The following is an 18,652-nucleotide window of genomic DNA, read 5'->3' on the forward strand; positions in this document are numbered from 1 at the left end:
CAGACGTTGAATCAATGTAAAAATGACTGATTTTGTTGCCTGAGACATAGCAAAAATCTACCATTTTGTGTCGATTCAATGTCATCAGATGTTGAATGCACCCAAAAACAACATAATTTGCTACGTAGACGGAGCGTGCGTTTAGCTTTATGCGCTTGCAAACATACTCGATGTCGCTTTCGAGTCGAAACCTCTGCACTCTGCAGTGAAATGTCGCGGCAGTGAATTGCTCGCTGTGAAAATGAACTTGAAGCGTTTGGGATCCCAGCGACCTCAGCTCCAGCGGAGCGATCGTTTTCAAAAACTGGCCTGACCTTCACAAAGCTGAGATCCCGACTGACGGGTGACCATGTCGATCAGCTTGTGTTCATAAACACCAACATGGGCCTAGAGCTGTAGACGTTATTTTGTGTTCTTTTTTCGCAAATTTTCATGGCTTTTTTTCGCGTTTTCTAGCGAATTTTTATGTCGTTTCTTTCAATAAAATCTCATTTTGCAGTTTGGTGAATAGTTGTGATATTCGAAATCGAAATTCGGAAATCGAAAACAAATTGAATTTCGAATTTCAAATATTCAAATAATCGAAATTGAACACCCCTAGTGACCGGGCCTGCGTCACTGATTCAAAGCCTCTACAAGTAAGCGAAACTGCCAGGATTAAGCTCTGCAAGAAGCTTTCCCAGTCCGAGGATAAAAATTCAATCAAGCAATCAATCAAACCTATTATAGCTTAATTGCTGCAGCGACACTAAACGCAGTCTTTGTGAGAAAGACTAACCATTGCGAATTTGCGAACATACACATTAAATGAAATCTGTTTGAAAACTCTCGCCCACCCAGAATTCCCCTCTTCTAAGAAAAAATCGACGCCTATGACCAGAACCATGTAGAGTTCTTTATAAACATTCAATACAGGCAAGCAATTGCTGAAACCGAGTCAAATAGTGACAATAATTATGAAATGGAAAGTACAGAAATCCAAGTTAAAGAAGATGAGGCTGGGCCATCTAAGGGCACAAAAAGGTTAAGTGTTGTTAGCACAGATAACTGTATTATGGCGGATAAAAAACTGGCTTCAAACCGTTTATCATCATCACTATTGAACTCAGCTGCTGAAATATTTGGACATCCAGAAGCAAAACGATCCCATGTTACAGTTCATCGGCATAAGTTGGCACTGAGGAACACGTTGCTTGGTGAAGTAGAAGAAAAAATGATTAATGCTGTATACTATCAGCTATGCTTTGATGGAAAGCAAATATTCAACAGAGGAAGACTAGTATGTTTAGCCAATTTCACTGATGAAGAAATCTTCATAGCTCTTAAAACTTTTAGAAAAAACGAGAGCGTTACCGAGGAAGCTTCTTTTTGGCAATAAAGGAGTTGATCCAACCCAGCTTTTTCAAGAAGATTCAATGTGTTATGCTCTTGACACAGGACAAAGGCGTGGAATTTGTGCAAGAATTTCACAGCATGTTAATAAAGAGTATGAGCATGAAGTGCTGTTATTGGAATGCTTATTTCACATAGTCGAATTGTTTTGGGAGATGTTATTAAAGCTCTTGATGGCGATACAACATCACCGGAGTTATTGCAGCAAGGATCGGTTTTTAACTTTATTTCAAAGAATTCAAAACATCATCTTCTAGCTAATAATTTGACCACCCCTAATTTAAAACCAACTACAAAAAGTCAACAGATTTTATCTGACTTTTTGGATGCTGAGTCCACTAAACCTGCTTGCAAGAAATCAATTCGAGATGATCAAGCAGTTTTACTAGCATTGGCTTGCAATACATTCAGACAAGTTCCAAGTTCTTTCCAACAATATTTATTTTACAAGCAGGAGACAGTGGGACATGCAAGATGGCTACCGGTATCAACTGCAAATGGGTATTTGCGCATTTTATCATTTTGTCCATTTCAGTTGAATTCCTCGCACATGTCGTTCTGAACCAAATTTCCCAATTTATTGTTGATGTCTACACTCCAATGTTTTGTTCCATTTTTAAAAGACCCAGTGCGGTTGAAGGACCAGCTTCTGGCAAGAGATTTAATGCGAGCATCGGTTGCTGATATTGTTAAATATGCAAAATCTTGCTTCATTTGCCATTCGGTGCTTTGGCTTTCTCCTAAAAATGTTGCCATCTCTTGCCATTCAACAAAACCACCACTCACTTTAAATCAAATTAAAGACATATCAATGCCAGCTGTTGATACAAGAAAACTTTTATGGTCAGCTAGACCCCTCAAAGCTTTCTTTGATATCACCAGTAAATGTTCTCCTTGTATTTCATTGGGTGACGGAGGAATATGGCAAAGTTTCAAAAATAACCAAATGCCATATGAAAGACTGATTGGGAATGTTAAGAAATGATTGGAGGAAAAGAAAATGAAGGATAGCAATGATGACATGACATGAGCGACGAAAAACTGAAAAAGATTGATACAGCGATCAGAGGATATGTTACTTGCATGACCACCAGTCTCGAATATCTGTAGGACACTTGATTTTTTTGTAATATTTTGTATATATATTTAAAATAATACAGATACACTAGTGAATTGTGGACAATGAAAGTTTGATATTATTTTGTAACACAGTGCATGTATTCAAGAGCATTGGCAGGAGGGGGCAAGGAGGGCCTTGGCCCCCCTGGAATTTGAATAATCAATATGATTGTGAAACGCACTATTTCAATAAGAAATGCCCCAAATTTTCCACTTAGCCATGACCAGAGGTGTAAAGTAACAAAAGTAATTCTACTAATGCAGCTTACTCAAGTGGCGCCCCCTAAAAAATGTCAAAAACGCCCCCCCCCCCCCCTAAAAAAATTCTGCCGATGCCCTTGCATGTGTTAGCCCATGTCTATGTTTTCTACCAGGACAGATTCAATAACATTACTCATCCTGTTGAAAAGGAGCGATCTTCCTGGCGTCAGCACTACCTGACTAAGTCACTATAGAACAGCGAGCATTGTGTTTCGCTAACCATACCGGTGTAGCTTCCACACTAGCCATCAAGACTTTTCCAAAAACATGTGTTACTCTCGACTGCCAAGAAACACAATCGCCAATATCGGGGGAATCATATGCAAGTGTGGGCTGAGGAACCTCAAAATATTATTTTAGGTGAAAAATATTTTGATATAGTTTGTTTAAGTGCATTTCCCACCAAAAAAACACTACATTGTAGTTGGTTTGAAAAAATGTAACACCCTAACATTCATATTATGTAACTCGTGACCAGCGCCACTGCATAATCACCTTCAGCGTTTTCTGGTACAGACGTTGTAATTGATTACCACCGCACTGCGCGAGTGCGCGTTGTAATCAATTAGCGTTCTGTACCACGTTCCTCAGTTGCATGCCTTGCATTTCTTTCTTGCTATTCATTGCGTTGTTTTTGTACACTCAAGTTAAGTAAGTGCAAGAGGTCAATGGATTTTCACTTACTTGTTTGGCTATAATTATTATCACTACGTTTTGTATATATGCCGACAGTTTATTTGTCACTGCGACCTTACTTACTTCATTTTTATTATATATGTCTAAAAATACATCAACTTCTTTACATCAAATATAGTTGTTACTTGATAAAACCACTACAGCCTGTTTCACCCTAGTAGGGGATCATCAGAAGGTCCTTAGCCAAAATTCTATTTGAATAATGACCTTCTGATAATCAAAAGCATCAAAACTGTGGTCATACCTTTATAAATATAACCATTGGCATAGATTGTTTTCCAGAAATATTTAACTGCCGCAGCATGTCTTTCATCACTGGTACGAACAAAATCATAATAGTCGATATCGAAAGTGCTATACAATTCTTTAAACCTGTGCAATGAAATATACATCTGTTTCAATACATGGTGCAGTGGATTGGCATAAGGTGTTGGCTTTTCAATAATGCAAACCGGGTTCGACTCCCGGCTTCAGCCTATCTAGGTGTAATAAATTGCATGGGCATAATTGCTGCAAGAAAGGCGGCCGAGAGAAAGGATCTGGCCACCCTTCTTTCCTCACTCCTCAGTGCTGAAGGCTTAGTACAATAAAACCTTATCTTCTAATACCCGACACTTGAATCCATAGGCGCCGACTCCAGGGGGGTGGCGCCCCCCCGTGAATTTAGCTCGGGGTGGCTGCCTCCCCACAATTAAAAAAAATCCTAAATCAAATGTTTCTAAGCTCAGATTTGCATTAGTTTGACCTTCATTGCGGATCAATCTCAATTAAAAGATCTACTTGTTGCAACAAGAGCGCTGCTCCTAAGATAACAAAAGGAACAGAAGTACGGTAGCTGATAAACGCCAGCATTAGGGTGATTCATAAATTGATTTTTTTTTGTAATTCAATGGGGCACCCTCTTGTATCGTGTCAATACCTGAAAAAATAATCCTGTCAAATTTTTAGGGCAATCGATAGCATTTTTAAGGTTGCTACCGACTTTGAAAGCTACACATAATACACAAATGGGTCATTCCCTGTCAACTCAACAGGGTGTGCAAGCTCGACCCTCTTAGATTTTCTTGAAATTTACACTAAAGTTTTATATTGATGTATAATGAACACAAAAAAATTTCAGCTCATTATCCCAAGACGTTTAGAAATTATAGCCCTTCAAAGTCACCAAGGTCCCTCAAAATGCGTTCGCATGTAAATTTTCCTCCATATTTGGGTCTTCATAACTTTTAATCTAAAGCATTTACAAAGCTGAAATTTGGTTAAGAAGCAGCCCTAGTTTTCATATCTACCACCAAAATTGCTAATTTCCAATTAGTTTTAGATATAGAACCTTTCAAAAATTGAAATTTTTTACATTTGAAAATTTTTTATCAAATTTTGATGACCCGCTATCTCCCAAACCAATAATCACAGAACTACCATTTTGCATATCATTAATCTATACTAGCTGATAATTAACCCCCATGAGACTGACACCAAACAAATGTAAAATTATTGAAGTTTGGAGGGTGCAAAGATGAAGCCCGAACCATCTTTACACCCTCCAAACTTCAATAATTTCACATTTGTTTGGTGTCAGTCTCATGGTGATTAATTATCAACTAGTATAGATTAATGATATGCAAAATGGTACTTCTGTGACTATTGGTTTGGGAGATAGCGGACATCAAAAATTGATAATTTTTTTTCAAATGTAAAAAAATTCAATTTTTGAAAGGTTCTATATCTAAAACTTATTTCCTTATTTAAAGCTTTATATTTCTTGTGATTAATTCATTTGTTTTTCTTTCTCTGTTGCATTAAGTCAAGTATCTTCTCCGTAATCCAAGGCTGTTTAATATTTTTTCTCTTTGATGGTAGAATGTTAATAGCTGCATCATTTAAGGTTTCTTTAATTGCATTCCAACTTCTATCAAAAGTTTCTTGTGTAATTACTTGAGGAATTTCTGTTTGCTGTAATAACTCAAATTTATTGTTTACTGTAATACTGAACTTTTCTCAATATTGTTCATTTTTAAGCATGTTCATGTCCATATGTTCTGACATATTTGTTCTTTTCACTCTTTTTAACTTTATTTGGATTTTCATAACAACTGGATTGTGGTCAGACATTATGTCACATCCTGGATACGTTTTAACTTGTTTTACTGCGTTTCTGAACCTCTGGTTAATCATAACATAGTCAATTTGATTCCGAAATTGATAACCTGGACTTTGCCATGTATACAACCGCCTAGCAGGATGTTGAAAAACAGTGTTTGCTATTACTAAATCATTAAGTTTACAAAATTTCAGCAACCTTCTTCGACGTTCATTTAAATTGCCAAATCTATAACGACCAGTTGTGGGAAATTCATGATGATCACCCACTATCGCATTAAAATCACCCATTACTATATTAACTTCTCCACTTTTGGTATACTTAAGTACATCCTTTATTGGCTCATAAAATAACTCAATCTCTTCATCAGTATGTTCTTGGGTTGGTGCATAGATTTGTAATATGTTTACATTAAATGGTGCTGCAGACAATTTAATCATCATAACTCTGTTAGAAATTGGTCAAAATCCAATGACCGAGTTAGCTATTTCTTTTTTCATCATCATACCGACACCGTACATATGCTGTTCACCTCCTGAATATACAAAAACAAAACTATCTCAGGCCTTAAAACTCGTATTTTTTCCCGGCAGCCATCGTGGCCTACCAAGAGCTCCTTCTCGGCGGCCAAATCTGCGTGCTTGGAGGCCAAAATACAAATAACGATAGCACAAGTAAATAGAATTAAACTTGCTGCAGTGTTAAAATGTCCTGCAATAGAATCGTTGTACCACGCAAAAACTGCTTTATCGGGATTGTCACTGTCACATGCTATTGCGGGACCATCTAACGACACTAAATTGTTGCAACTTCTCGCAGCTCAGTAGATTGTTTCAACTGCATTGCCTACCGCCTTCATAAAACCTGACTATTTATTCCGTTATGATGCTGTTTTTTTTTCGCTGAGACTTTTCAGTCATTTGTCCGAAATGACTTGAAAAAATTCGGTCATTTTTTCTGATGAAAACATTTCCTTTCAAGTAGCTGATACCAACCAAAATTTGCACTTCCTGACTAGCTACAACATTAAGTTTCGCTGAGAAACGTTGTCGTGTTTTATCTGAGAAAAGTTAGAACAGACAAACGTTTCTTCAACGTTTATCAGCGAAACTCAACCTTGCAACATCCTGCCGCAGACATCTTTTATTGAACCGAATTGACTATATTTTTTTCCGACATTTTGCTAAAAAAATCGGTCAATGACCGAAAGAAACACCCAGTTATGATATCACCATTGGGGGTGTGAAGTCACTAACCCACAGCGGGAACATTTCTCAACTGTGAAGACACGTGTTTTCCCCTCCGATTTCAACTAACCTAGTTCTCCTTTTTAACAACGATTCAATGTCCGACAACATTGAATCAATATAAAAACGACAATATTGCCAGCCGATGTAAACTAGCGCTTCGGATTAACACTTTGTTAAAATAAACGTCGGGAATTTCAAACAAGACTTACAGCGCTGGTGATCGCAGCTGGATATATTCCATTTACGTACAATAGCAAATGTTCCCGCGCAATATAAGACTGGTGATTATGACGCGCTGACCTAATTCTGCGTCACTCTTTGATACTACATATTTTCGACATTTAATCCACGATCATTCTAATGCGAAATTAAATAATTGGCTAGAAGAAACCGGCGGCCAAACTTGGCCGACTGAAGAGGTAGCACCGGCGGTCATTCAAGCACTACTTAGCGGCCATGGCCGCGATGGCCGCCGGCTGCTTTAAGGCTTGTATCTTCAGTCACTTTACCATCACCTATCCATCTAGTTTCACTTACCCCAATTAAATCAAAGTTCATGACCGACATCTCTTGTTTTAAATTTTCGTATCGACCTGCTTTATAAAGGGTTCTTACATTCCATGTTCCTATTTTGAGTGCCCTTTTTCTAGTATTCAGCAGTCTACCATTTAGACTTATGCCTTCCAGACGGATTTGGGCATAAGCCATCCTCACGAGCAACTGTGCACATAGAAGAGGTTCCTCCTTCCCTGTAGCTTTTAGGGGACTTCACAGCAGGGGGCCCTGATCAGTCTCCATGACTCATTTTCGTATTAATAGCTAGCATTGTTTACTATGGAATATACACTTGGTAAGGCTCCAATCTTTTCCAAGGTGATCAGCCACTGTACTCTAACCGTCAAAAGTGTACCTAAATGGGTCACATCATTTTGCTATCATGCCTTCCAAGCCATTGACTATTTATGGTTCTTCTGCCTTTTCAGCCATTCTAGACTTTATGCACTTAAAGGGATTGACTTCCCTACCATGTTAAAGCTGTTCTAACATGCGCCTCATTTAGTTTAGCCGGCATTATGCCGTTACCAGGGTGTGGCCGTTGGTGTGCATTACCAACTTCGTGGAGCCATAAATGAGACTTGGGGTTCATATGAAGGACCAATGTTACCATTACTCTCATATGAGGAAATAGAAGAACTAGAGGCGCTACCTTTCACACAAACCCCCATAAATATTTCATCAATTTGAAATATTTCATCAATTAGAAAAAAATATCAAAAACCTATCTTAAGCATTTCTTATTTTCTTTAATTATTATAAACATTAATTTGGTGTGAATTAAGAATGAGGCTTATGCATACTTTTTCAATATAGAGAAATAAAACATAGTAACTTTAGCGGGTTTAGCATACTTTATTTCACACAAAATATAACATAATTAAATAAAATAAACTCAAACGTTTTCGACACGTACGTGTGTCCTCATCAGGAATTAAATCTGCAATACATAAAATGAAAAATCGTAAGATAAATTTGACTATGCACTGTAACTGTAACGACACTCTGGACTGAAAGCACAAACTGAACAAATGATACGAGAATGATTGCGAGTAGGAAACAGATCACGTGAGGTGTAGACTACAGGCATTGGACAAAACAATTAGAACACACACAAAAGGAACGACGAGCCACAGGCGAATAACTGCCGGTTGAGAGATGGATTGTTACGTTTGATTCTTAAGGCTTCCATGATCTTAGTCTAAACCTAACAACTAAACCTAACAACTAAACCTAAACCTAACAACTAAAAGTGCAATTAAAGAGCACATCGCCTCTTGTGAAACGTGCACTGACAATGTCTCGATCGACCAATTTAAAATCATCTCTCGAGGCAGATCTCATTTTCAGACTAAGATCATGGAAGCCTTAAGAATCAAACGTAACAATCCATCTCTCAACCGGCAGTTATTCGCCTGTGGCTCACCGTTCCTTTTGTGTGTGTTCTAATTGTTTTGTCCAATGCCTGTAGTCTACACCTCACGTGATCTGTTTCCTACTCGCAATCATTCTCGTATCATTTGTTCAGTTTGTGCTTTCAGTCCAGAGTGTCGTTACAGTTACAGTGCATAGTCAAATTTATCTTACGATTTTTCATTTTATGTATTGCAGATTTAATTCCTGATGAGGACACACGAACGTGTCGAAAACGTTTGAGTTTATTTTATTTAATTATGTTATATTTTGTGTGAAATAAAGTATGCTAAACCCGCTAAAGTTACTATGTTTTATTTCTCTATGGTTCAACAAAGCAAACTCTCTACCAAAGCTTTACTTTTTCAATATGTAAAAAAAATACTGATCACATTTGGGAACACTCACACCAAGGTCCGCAATAGGCTCACAAATGAAAGGGCGAAAAAACTAGTATCAGTCAGGTCAAACTTGTCATTGTTTGAGCTCTGCGAAGACAAGTCAACTCAAGTTGAAGTTGACTCTGAAGTCGATGACGCTGCCAGAACAGTCATTAGTACATCATATGAAGAAGCCGAGCAGGAGGAGATGCTAACCAGCAGCAACTAGAACAACAACTTTGTAACTGACTCAGTATTGTTTTTCTTTTTAAAAAAACAGATTGGTGATGATTCATTTTTGAAGTTATTAAACTAAACCATGTGTTTGTATGTTCTTACGTTTTTTAGTTATACATAGTACTTTTATTCTAAACAGTATAAGGCCATTATTTTCCTGTTTCAACATCGAATTAAGATTGTCTTGACAGTTTCACAAAAATTCCCATTAATTTCCAAAATTTCCATGGAAAGTTTCAACTCTGAAAATTCCCGGGAATTTTGCAACCCTACTCACAACCTCCTTCAGCTCTTCCATGACCATCCCGCTGTCATTCGTCACAGTATCAAGCCATCTCAAAGATGTGTTTTTTATTACGCGGCCAAAATATGAAAGGTTCTGTTTGACTATTCGAACTTCTAGGGATAAGTCCAGTGTCCACTGTCCAGTTCAATTTGGTCCAAAATTTGTTTGTTGCTTTTGCTGTCCAAGGAACTCGCAGCATCCATCTCCAACACTGTAATTCAAAAGCATCCAACCTTTTTCTGTCTGCTTTGTTCATTGTCAATGTTTCACATCCGTGAGTGAAACTTAAATTGCTGCGCAGAAACAATCGGCCACCCCCACTAGTGGGGAACAAACCGACGATGGATTATGATGATGATGATGAGTTGTAACTGGAAATATTATACTTTTGATCAGCTTCTGTTTTGTTCCAGTTTGATATCTTGCTCTTCAAATCCTAATAATTCTAACCAACCCATTTTTTCCCAGTGTAATTCTTCTGTTTATCTCTGATGAGTCCCAGCTTATTTTTGTTTCTAATAATATTAAGTCTTTCACTATTTCAATTTCTTTGTATTTGATTTTGATATTTGTGTTATTCGCCTTTTCATTTATCATCACTTTTGTCTTTTTTATGTTGACCTTTAAACTAGCCTTCTCACTTTCCTTTTTCACTTGCGTTCTTAGATAAAAGAGTAGTGCCGTCTGTACACCTTTAATTATTAATAATTCTACTGCCTAAATTTCACTCCAGTATGAGAGTTATTCAACCCTACTTTTTGTATGATCATTTCTGTGTATATATTGAATAAACAAGGAGATATTGTCTGTCTGATTATGAGCACAATTACAAACATACATTTTGTAACCTTTCATATGCCCAGTTTCGTTTCTGCTGTGATGTAAAACCTGGTTGGCGTGACTTAGTCTTTTTTGTATTGTGCATTAAGTGAAACTAGCCAGGTTTAATTACAAATGAGTGTATTGGACAACGGGTAAAACTTCGAATGTTATAGACTAAAATTGCTTAGGGTAGGGTGGGGTGAAATGAGTATATTTTTTGTATATTTTGGGCTGTGTAATCTTGCTATTGGTGAATCACCTAAATATTTTTTTGGTTGTTACATTGGGTCTTTGGTGTAACTAATGCTATTGGCTAATTTTCCTAAAATTGAATATTAATGCTGTAGTAACCTTTTTTTTGTTCCTCCATATTCCCATTTCACCCCAAAAAGTTGGGGTGAAATGGGTATGCAAGCAGTTTCCTGTAGTAAACCTATCATAAACCCCAATATACCTATTTTATGCATTCTAGTGGTTGAAAGGGGTACAAAAAAAACATTAAAAAAAAAATTGGGCATTAGGAAGAAACAAATTTTTGAGAAGGAAATTTTATACACACAGGAAATTGGCAGTTATGATAACTCAAAATTAACAAAAAACATTTGTACAAGACAGGTGTGTGTACTGTGTAGGACATAGCTACAGCAATGTGTAGGTCTACACCAAAATCAAATCAAAATCTTAGTTAATTTTGTCTCTGAGATAATACTTCAATTTTGAAACAGAAAATTTCAGTATACCCATTTCACCCCACGTTTGTGGTGAAATAGCTTAAAAAATATGTTTTATAAAAGTCACAGAAATTGACTTTCTTGGGTACTGATAACCTATTACAGGTATGTTACATTAGAACAGAAAGATCCTTCCCACTGGCTTCCTGCAAAATAAAAATCAGAAGTTTTTCATAAATAAAAAATTCAGCAATAATTTTTTTCCAAATATTTTTTACAATATCACCATGAAAAATGCAATGATATAAATCAAATTTTTGATTATTAATTGGATAATGCAATGTGGTATATATTTCATGGCAAAAAAAAGATCATTGTCCCACCCCTACAAAAAGTATAATGGAGTAATTTGTACAGCATACCCATTTCACCCCACCTACCCAGTACCCATTTCACCCCACCCTACCCTATTAATTAAATTTTCATTTCAAGTTAAATATTTGTGCTTCTGAAGTGCTTCCCAATCTGAGTGAGCTGATGATGATGTTTTGAACTAAGTGAGCCAGAGGAATGGGGGGAGGGCACTTGTTTGCGTTGTGCAACAATACAGCTTCGAGGTTTCTAGATGAGCTACCAATGAAGAGCTTCCACTTAAAAATTGCAAAAAGGTCTGTAGCCTGAAAGAGTGCTTCTACATCAGGGCAGTAGCATAAACCGTCTTTGAAAGTGGAAAACATTGAGAAGCGGCTGTGTCGCTTTCTTTGTGAATTAATTAGAACACTATCACCTAATAAGTATCATTGCTTTATTCTAGAAATGCGTAGAGTAGCCTAGCTCAGCATTGGACTGTGTCAAGTGGCGTACGCAGAAACATTTCTTAGGGGAGGTTTGAAAAAAATTGTTTGAGACCATCTCAAATGTAACCAACAATTACGCTGCCAGACACAAAAGTAAGGCTATGATCGAAATGGCCCATTTCGGAGAGATCCCAATTCGGAGACAGCCGATGTGGTGATTCCTTAAATCCAGCGACAACTTCTGTTTATTTAGAGAATTTGTAGAAATCATTTGGGTAAGCGGCTTTTGTGTATACTTTCCCATACCTACGCAATCGAGAAAATAATTGTTTCAGTGAGGTAAATTAGTTGATATATATCTTGGGCCAAATCTGCCCGTTGGGTTATTTAATCTGGCCCGCCTGCCTATTGGCGGAAATGAAAGCTTTAACCAATTCATTACTATTTTTTTCTAATGCACACACAATCATTCTATCTTATTGAAATTTTGTATTGTTAGGGTCAATGGTTATGTAGGGTAATGGTTTATTGTTATGTCAAAACTAAGCATTAGCCTATTGATTATAAAGCATTGTTGATACACATTGTGCTTTATCCAGAAATCCAGGCCATGTGGTGCATAAGTAGTTAAGTACCGTAGCTGAAATACACCCACAAACTACAATTTTGATACCAATTTGTTTTCTAAGCAACATTATTATATACAGTAATAACAAGCTAAAAGGGAGGCTAAAAGTATTATAACTGACCCCATCCCCATCAATATTTTGCATGAAACCACAAAGATTTAAGCAGTCCTATGGCGATGCTTGTTCAGTAACCTTATTTAAGCTGATTTGGCCTGTCTAACACTTAACCTTTCGCTATATAGCACTGCATATGTTGGTAGTAAATGGCTAAACGCAACGTTAATTCTTTCACTTTTGGCAAAAATAAAGTATTTTTGTGATCATATCTTAAAAATTTGATGTGACAGTAAAAATCTGAGGTCAGATTCGGATTCAGCACCCCAAAATCAGTTGTCAAAGTCCAAACCGCAGAAAAAAAAACTCTTTTTGTAGACCAGTGTAATTGGAGTTGCTCTGGGTGCTGTGTACTAACTCTCACGCCCAATCGCCCATGGGAAAATTTTTTAAACAAAGTGGTATTGTTATGCATCACAAAGGATCATTCACAAAGTTTGTTGTCAATTACAACAACAAACAAACAAAAATTGAAGTGATATTGCTAGATTAAAGCAAAGCTGACTATCAGTTCGCGGGCCAATAAAACGGAGCTCGCAGGCTAGGTTTGGTCCGCGGGCCTGCAGTTGCACCACGCTGTTCTAGATAATACATCTTTGTTTGTGATTTTATCCCTCAATGATTTTATTCTTTTTTTGTTACATGGTGTAAATAGCATAAGGATGACAACAAAAGGTCACCAAAGTTTGCCACTCACTATATAAACAAAACCTAATAAAATATACTATGGTACACAAGCACCAATAAAATGCAATTTACTTCAAATAACATTTCAATCGCCTAGAAACAAACTGGATGTATTTGGTTTTGAATCTTTATCCTCATACTGACTAAGCCTTGATTGGTAATTCCTGGTAGTTTCACATATACTTGCAGAATGAATGTAGAGGCTTTTGAGGCAATGCAAACCGAGATCGACAGAGTGAAGTTTTCTATTGTTGAAGTCTTGTTGCCGGGGAATTATTCCATGTTGCTCAAGCACACACCCCGAGAGTCGAACCAGCGCCCCTTGATCTTGAAGCTTCTTTGTTCACAAAGTCACATGCTAACCAGCTGAGCTATTGAAATGTAAACAAATAATAAGTACGGTAATTGCTAACCTTCCTGAAAGTTGATCACAATATTGTTTCGTTTGAATGTTATGAAATGAAGCAGCCTTCATAACTTTCAATCCATGTTCATCTGTCCCTCCCACCAACCGACAGTTAACAGTGTGATCTGATTTCAGTTTATTCCAACGACATGCTGCATCCGCAAAGACAAGTGTGTAAAGATGGCCAATGTGTGGTGATGCGTTGACATAAAAGATAGGAGTGGTAATGTAATAACTTGTAGACCTTGAAAAAACTAATCCAAATCTTCTGCAGACCCACATTAAAGAGGTTAAATTTTTCCCTCGAGATAAAATTGAAATCATATTTTGAAACTTGTTGGCAACTTAGGCTGTATTTATCACTGTATTTATCATTGTATTACTTATCAATATTTCAGTGTTTACTCAAGCAAAACGTTTGGTCTCAATACGCACCCAAGCGTGTTGGTTTGGTTTAGTTTTGAATTTTTATCCTGCGACTGACAAAGCCTTGATAAGTTTTATTCTTGGTAGTTTCGCATACTAGTGAAAAAAAACTTTGGTAGTCGGAAAAGCGAATATTTTCTTTTCGATTTGGAAAATTCAATTCGAAATGTCACTTCAATTCGAATATTTAGATATTCGGATTACAACTACGGTATTCGAAATTCTACATTGCCCAATGTCCATCCCTAGGCACATCAGGCACAAATAGTGCCGCCATGCCTACTTACGAATAAAAATATGATAGGCCTACCAAGACTGTTTATTGGAACTATGATTATGAAGCTACAGATGGCTGTATATAATGTATTTTTGCGTGAGGCTTTTCGCCGGAAAGGGTGTAAACGGTGTAATTATGACGTCATTATCGTGATAGTTAGCTGCGGGAAATTTTTTTGCTAAAAAACAGATTCCCGAGAAGCTAAACATTTTTTCCAGCCCTGGACATGGGATTACAGACACTTGTCTCTGTTTTGATCGCAAGGGTCTGTATCACCTTTGCTTCATTTCATGTTTGAACGTTGCAAACAATTATTTATTCAAAATAAAAAAAAATATTTTCTTTTTGGTTGAATTATACAATTAAATAATGAAGTATGCAAACGAGAAGCAAATTGTGATACAGCAGTGACGATCGTTGAGGGAAAACTATGCAAAATATAATGACTGAATTATAGGTTTAACTTATTATTTTTATCACGTCTATTTTAACTTGAAAATTACTGTATTCGTGACTAGAATTACTCGTAACGCTTGTGAGTAGTCCAAGTCCTCACCAAACCGCATGTCTTGCCTATAAATGCCAATTGACGCAAACGCTTCTGTCAGAAACAATCACTGAGGCTCCAGGTAAGCAACTATCAAACTTGCTTTCCCAGATTCAAAAATGTCAAAAAACGCCTTCGTTTTAACCAATCCTTACTCGTTTTGCAAAACGTCACCAGCTGCTTAGCCAATCAGATGTGTTATGGTTATGGTAGGTTAGTTGTGCTTTCCCAGTGACGTCAATGCGTACATTCGCTAGAGCGACTAGACTAACTCGTCAGAATGGTATCTCGTCACGGTACACGCACAGCATCATAATGCCAAAAAACTTGTTGCTGTTTTTTGATGTCTCCTCGCCATGTACTTTAGCCTACTGTACTAGCTTTCATAGTCAGGCCTTTGCCCTTTTTACAGCGTTGATATAACGTTACTTCGCCAATGAACGTTCAGGTGCGGATGCAATATTTAGTTTGTTAAGCTTCTATACGCAGGAGGCAAACTTATCCAGCTTTTTGTACAAATTGCTTGCGGTTGTAATGTTTAAGCCTAAGTGTTAGTTTTTGTAGTGTTGTTACGGCCAATCTCTATACAAATCAAACGTCATATAAAACCGTTCAGGTCTACTGAATCTTACGTCATGGAATTTTTCCTAAAAAGGAGCCAAATTGCACCATCGTTCGTAAGACTTGTGTCAAACCTGTTTAAACATGAAATATTGCATTATCACCTTTGAACACCTGTTTGAATTGCGTGACAATGTCTTTCACTATTACGTCACAGTACTGCGTACGTGAGTTTGAGATATTGATATCTATTCTGGTCATTCATTTTAAAATTGTTGCTTGAAGAGGTTGGTGGCATGTTTAACTGTTTTGCTTAGTGCTTGTCAGCTGGACGAAAATTTCCGTCTTTTATCCAAGTAATCTGTTCTGTAGTGACAAGTTTTAGTGGTGTACGGCGTTGCATCTCATTTTCGACAGCCAGGTGGCTAATTTTACAGAAATACAATTTTGAATAGACGTTTCAAAGGAGTGTTTCTTTTTTGGTCATTACATGCAAACGAACGGATACGGGAATCTTATGTTACAATTTTCCCACGAAGAGATTATGGTTTACCGCTGTGACCATAAAAAATAAAAGACGTGACTTGTTAGCTGGTAGGCCAAGAAGCACTAGAAGCAAATAAAGAATAGAAAACGTTACTCTGTCTAGTTTTTGGTGCAGAAGCAAAAGAAAATTAAAGACATTTCTTCTCAGTTGGTACTGAAAAATTTCAAGCTAAAAATTAAAGGCGTTTCTTTGTTGGTTCTGAAGGAAAACAACTTTGACATTCATTGGCAAGAAAGAAGATTAAAGACAATCCATCTGTGCTTGAAGATTCAAGTGAACGAATCCAAGCAAGTTTTGTGGAACTTTAGGACTTCATATACCCGTACAACTACGGTATTGTGCATTTAAATTCTTTTTGTATTTTTTTACGGTCTTTGCAGTTAAGTTTTTTATAACTACTGTAATATTTTTGTGTGTTTGTGTAACTTAATTTTTTAATTGTTAAATTTAGCTCCAACATTTAATATGTCTACCCTCAGTGGCAACAGGGACTCGACCACCGTCGACTCGACTGAGTTTAAGCCTGATGATGTTCTTTGCGGTCGGGCAGGCCATTCTGGGGAGGAACCCAGTAACGATGAGGCTAAGTCAGTTCGAGAGGCCCGGCATCTTAGACGGGATATTTTGACTCAAATTGAGGAACTTTCTGTAGCCCTAGGTTCTTTGAGTGATAAGCAGGAACTGTTAATTTTTAGATCTAAGTTTTCTACTTTGGAAGAGGATTTACGGCATTTCCATGCTCTTTTGACTAAAATTTTTAACTCTGCAATCTTGGCAGAACTTCGTGATAGGGTAGATCCCGAATTTAACTCGTTAAAAAATAACTTCGAACAAAAGAAATTGAGTTCTCAGATATGTTGGATGCTGACATACATCCTGAGAATAGCGCCTCAAATATAAGCACTAGGATGTCTAGGAGTTCGTCTCGGATAGTGGCACAAATTAACCTACAGCTAAGACGAGAGGAGCTCCAGATACAAGCCGAAGCCGAAGCGAGAGTTGCTGAGGCTGCCATAAGAGCGGAGGCCATACGAGCTGAGGCCGCCGCGAGAGCTGAGGCCATACGAACTGAGGCCGCTGCGAAAGCTGAAGCGAGAGCTGCTGAGTTCGCACTCAAAGACGCACAGTTGAGGGCTGAACAACGTAAAGAAGTAGTTTTAGCTGAATATCGTTCAGAGTTGGGCTCCCGGCGTAGCTCTAAGAAGGGATCTTCTAGGCATTCCAGAAGTGAACATCAATCTCGGTTAAATTTATATAACCTTTTCCAGACACCTGTTCAATCCGTAAGTGGTCCAGTCCAATCCACACGGTTTCCAGCTGTTTCAGGAGGTCTCGGGGCCGCGGCTAAGGGTCTTCCGAAGGCTGTAAAGCCAAGGCCTGCGAATTACAACAGAACTCCTCCCCCAGAGCGTACAGGTCACGGGGCCGCCATTAGCAGTAATGCTTTGCCCTCTTCACAGTTTTCTGCGCCGCTAGGTTTTAATCGCCCAGCTAGCCTACACGTAATTTGGGTGGTTGTGAGAGGCGTATCGCGTCTCCTGATTTTAACGTTTGTGAGGATCGTGATCGGGCTGTGCATGTGACTGAGCCCCCTCAGCCCCTTAAGAGATATAGCTTGTCTTCTCCCGCTAAATCGAGTTCTCAACAACAGGATTGCTTTTTTAAATACCAAAATAGTAGGACGTTTTTCGATAAGGCGGCCTTGATTGGTTACGATGGTAATAATATGCCATTTATCTTCTTTAAAAATCGTGTTACGGCCTTAATGGCAGCTTCGCCCTTTAAAGGAACTCGTTTGACTTTGTTACAAGCAGCTTGTGTTAGAACAGCTGCGCAAACGATTGCTAATTTGATTTCCGACACTCCTGGCTTGTCAGAAGAAGACAGGATAGAAATGTCGTTAGCTCGCTTGTCCCAGCGTTTTGAAGTTTGTGGAGGTCTTTTCGCCGAACCGGAAATTAGAAAGTATCGCTATGGTAGAAAATTGACTTCGATCTCTTCCAGTGATTTGAAAGAGTTTAAAGATGAATTGTCGCAGTGTCTGCTTTATGCGCAAGCTTATGATCAGCGTGACAAATTGGAAGGACGTTTTGTTTTGGATTTGGCTAAGCGACTCCCGTTTGACGCTAAGCAGCGTTATCTTGACTTTTTAGGTGATCAGTATGGTGGCACTGATGAGCCTACTTTTCAGAGTTTGTTTGAATTTGTAGTACGGGAGGAAACGCGTTAGTCGACTGATTTTAGCATTATGCTAATGGACAATTCTGGTGAGTCGCAGCATTTTAAAAAGTTTGGCAAAGGAAAATTGCCTTCTTGTCCGGTTAGGCAGACGTCGGTAAAACCCCATCATAATGTGATTTCAGGGAGTTCACAGTACTCGACTGCTGTTGGCACACCGCGTGGTGGTGTGGCCAGACGTAGTGACATACCGGCATGTATTTATTGTTCGTCACGTGGTCAAGTTGAATATCACTTTTT

At 38.0% G+C, this 18,652-nt stretch overlaps 1 protein-coding gene across 1 annotated transcript in view; it reads right to left on the minus strand.

The window, feature by feature from the left end:
• LOC145780006 (methionine--tRNA ligase, mitochondrial-like) overlaps window positions 1-14,172 on the minus strand; it is a 38,963-nt gene extending 24,791 nt beyond the window's left edge. The window contains exons 1-2 of the mRNA XM_082591703.1: window positions 13,824-14,172; window positions 3,713-3,840 (exon numbers count right to left, since the gene is read on the minus strand). Of these exons, the coding sequence (XP_082447829.1) occupies window positions 3,713-3,840; window positions 13,824-14,140 (445 nt within the window). The 5' untranslated portion in view covers window positions 14,141-14,172. The remainder of the gene's footprint in view (window positions 1-3,712; window positions 3,841-13,823) is intronic.
• Between the last annotated feature and the right edge of the window lie 4,480 nt (window positions 14,173-18,652).

This window comes from Aplidium turbinatum, chromosome 11, assembly GCF_918807975.1.
Source record: "Aplidium turbinatum chromosome 11, kaAplTurb1.1, whole genome shotgun sequence".
Classification (NCBI taxonomy): Eukaryota; Metazoa; Chordata; class Ascidiacea; order Aplousobranchia; family Polyclinidae; genus Aplidium; species Aplidium turbinatum.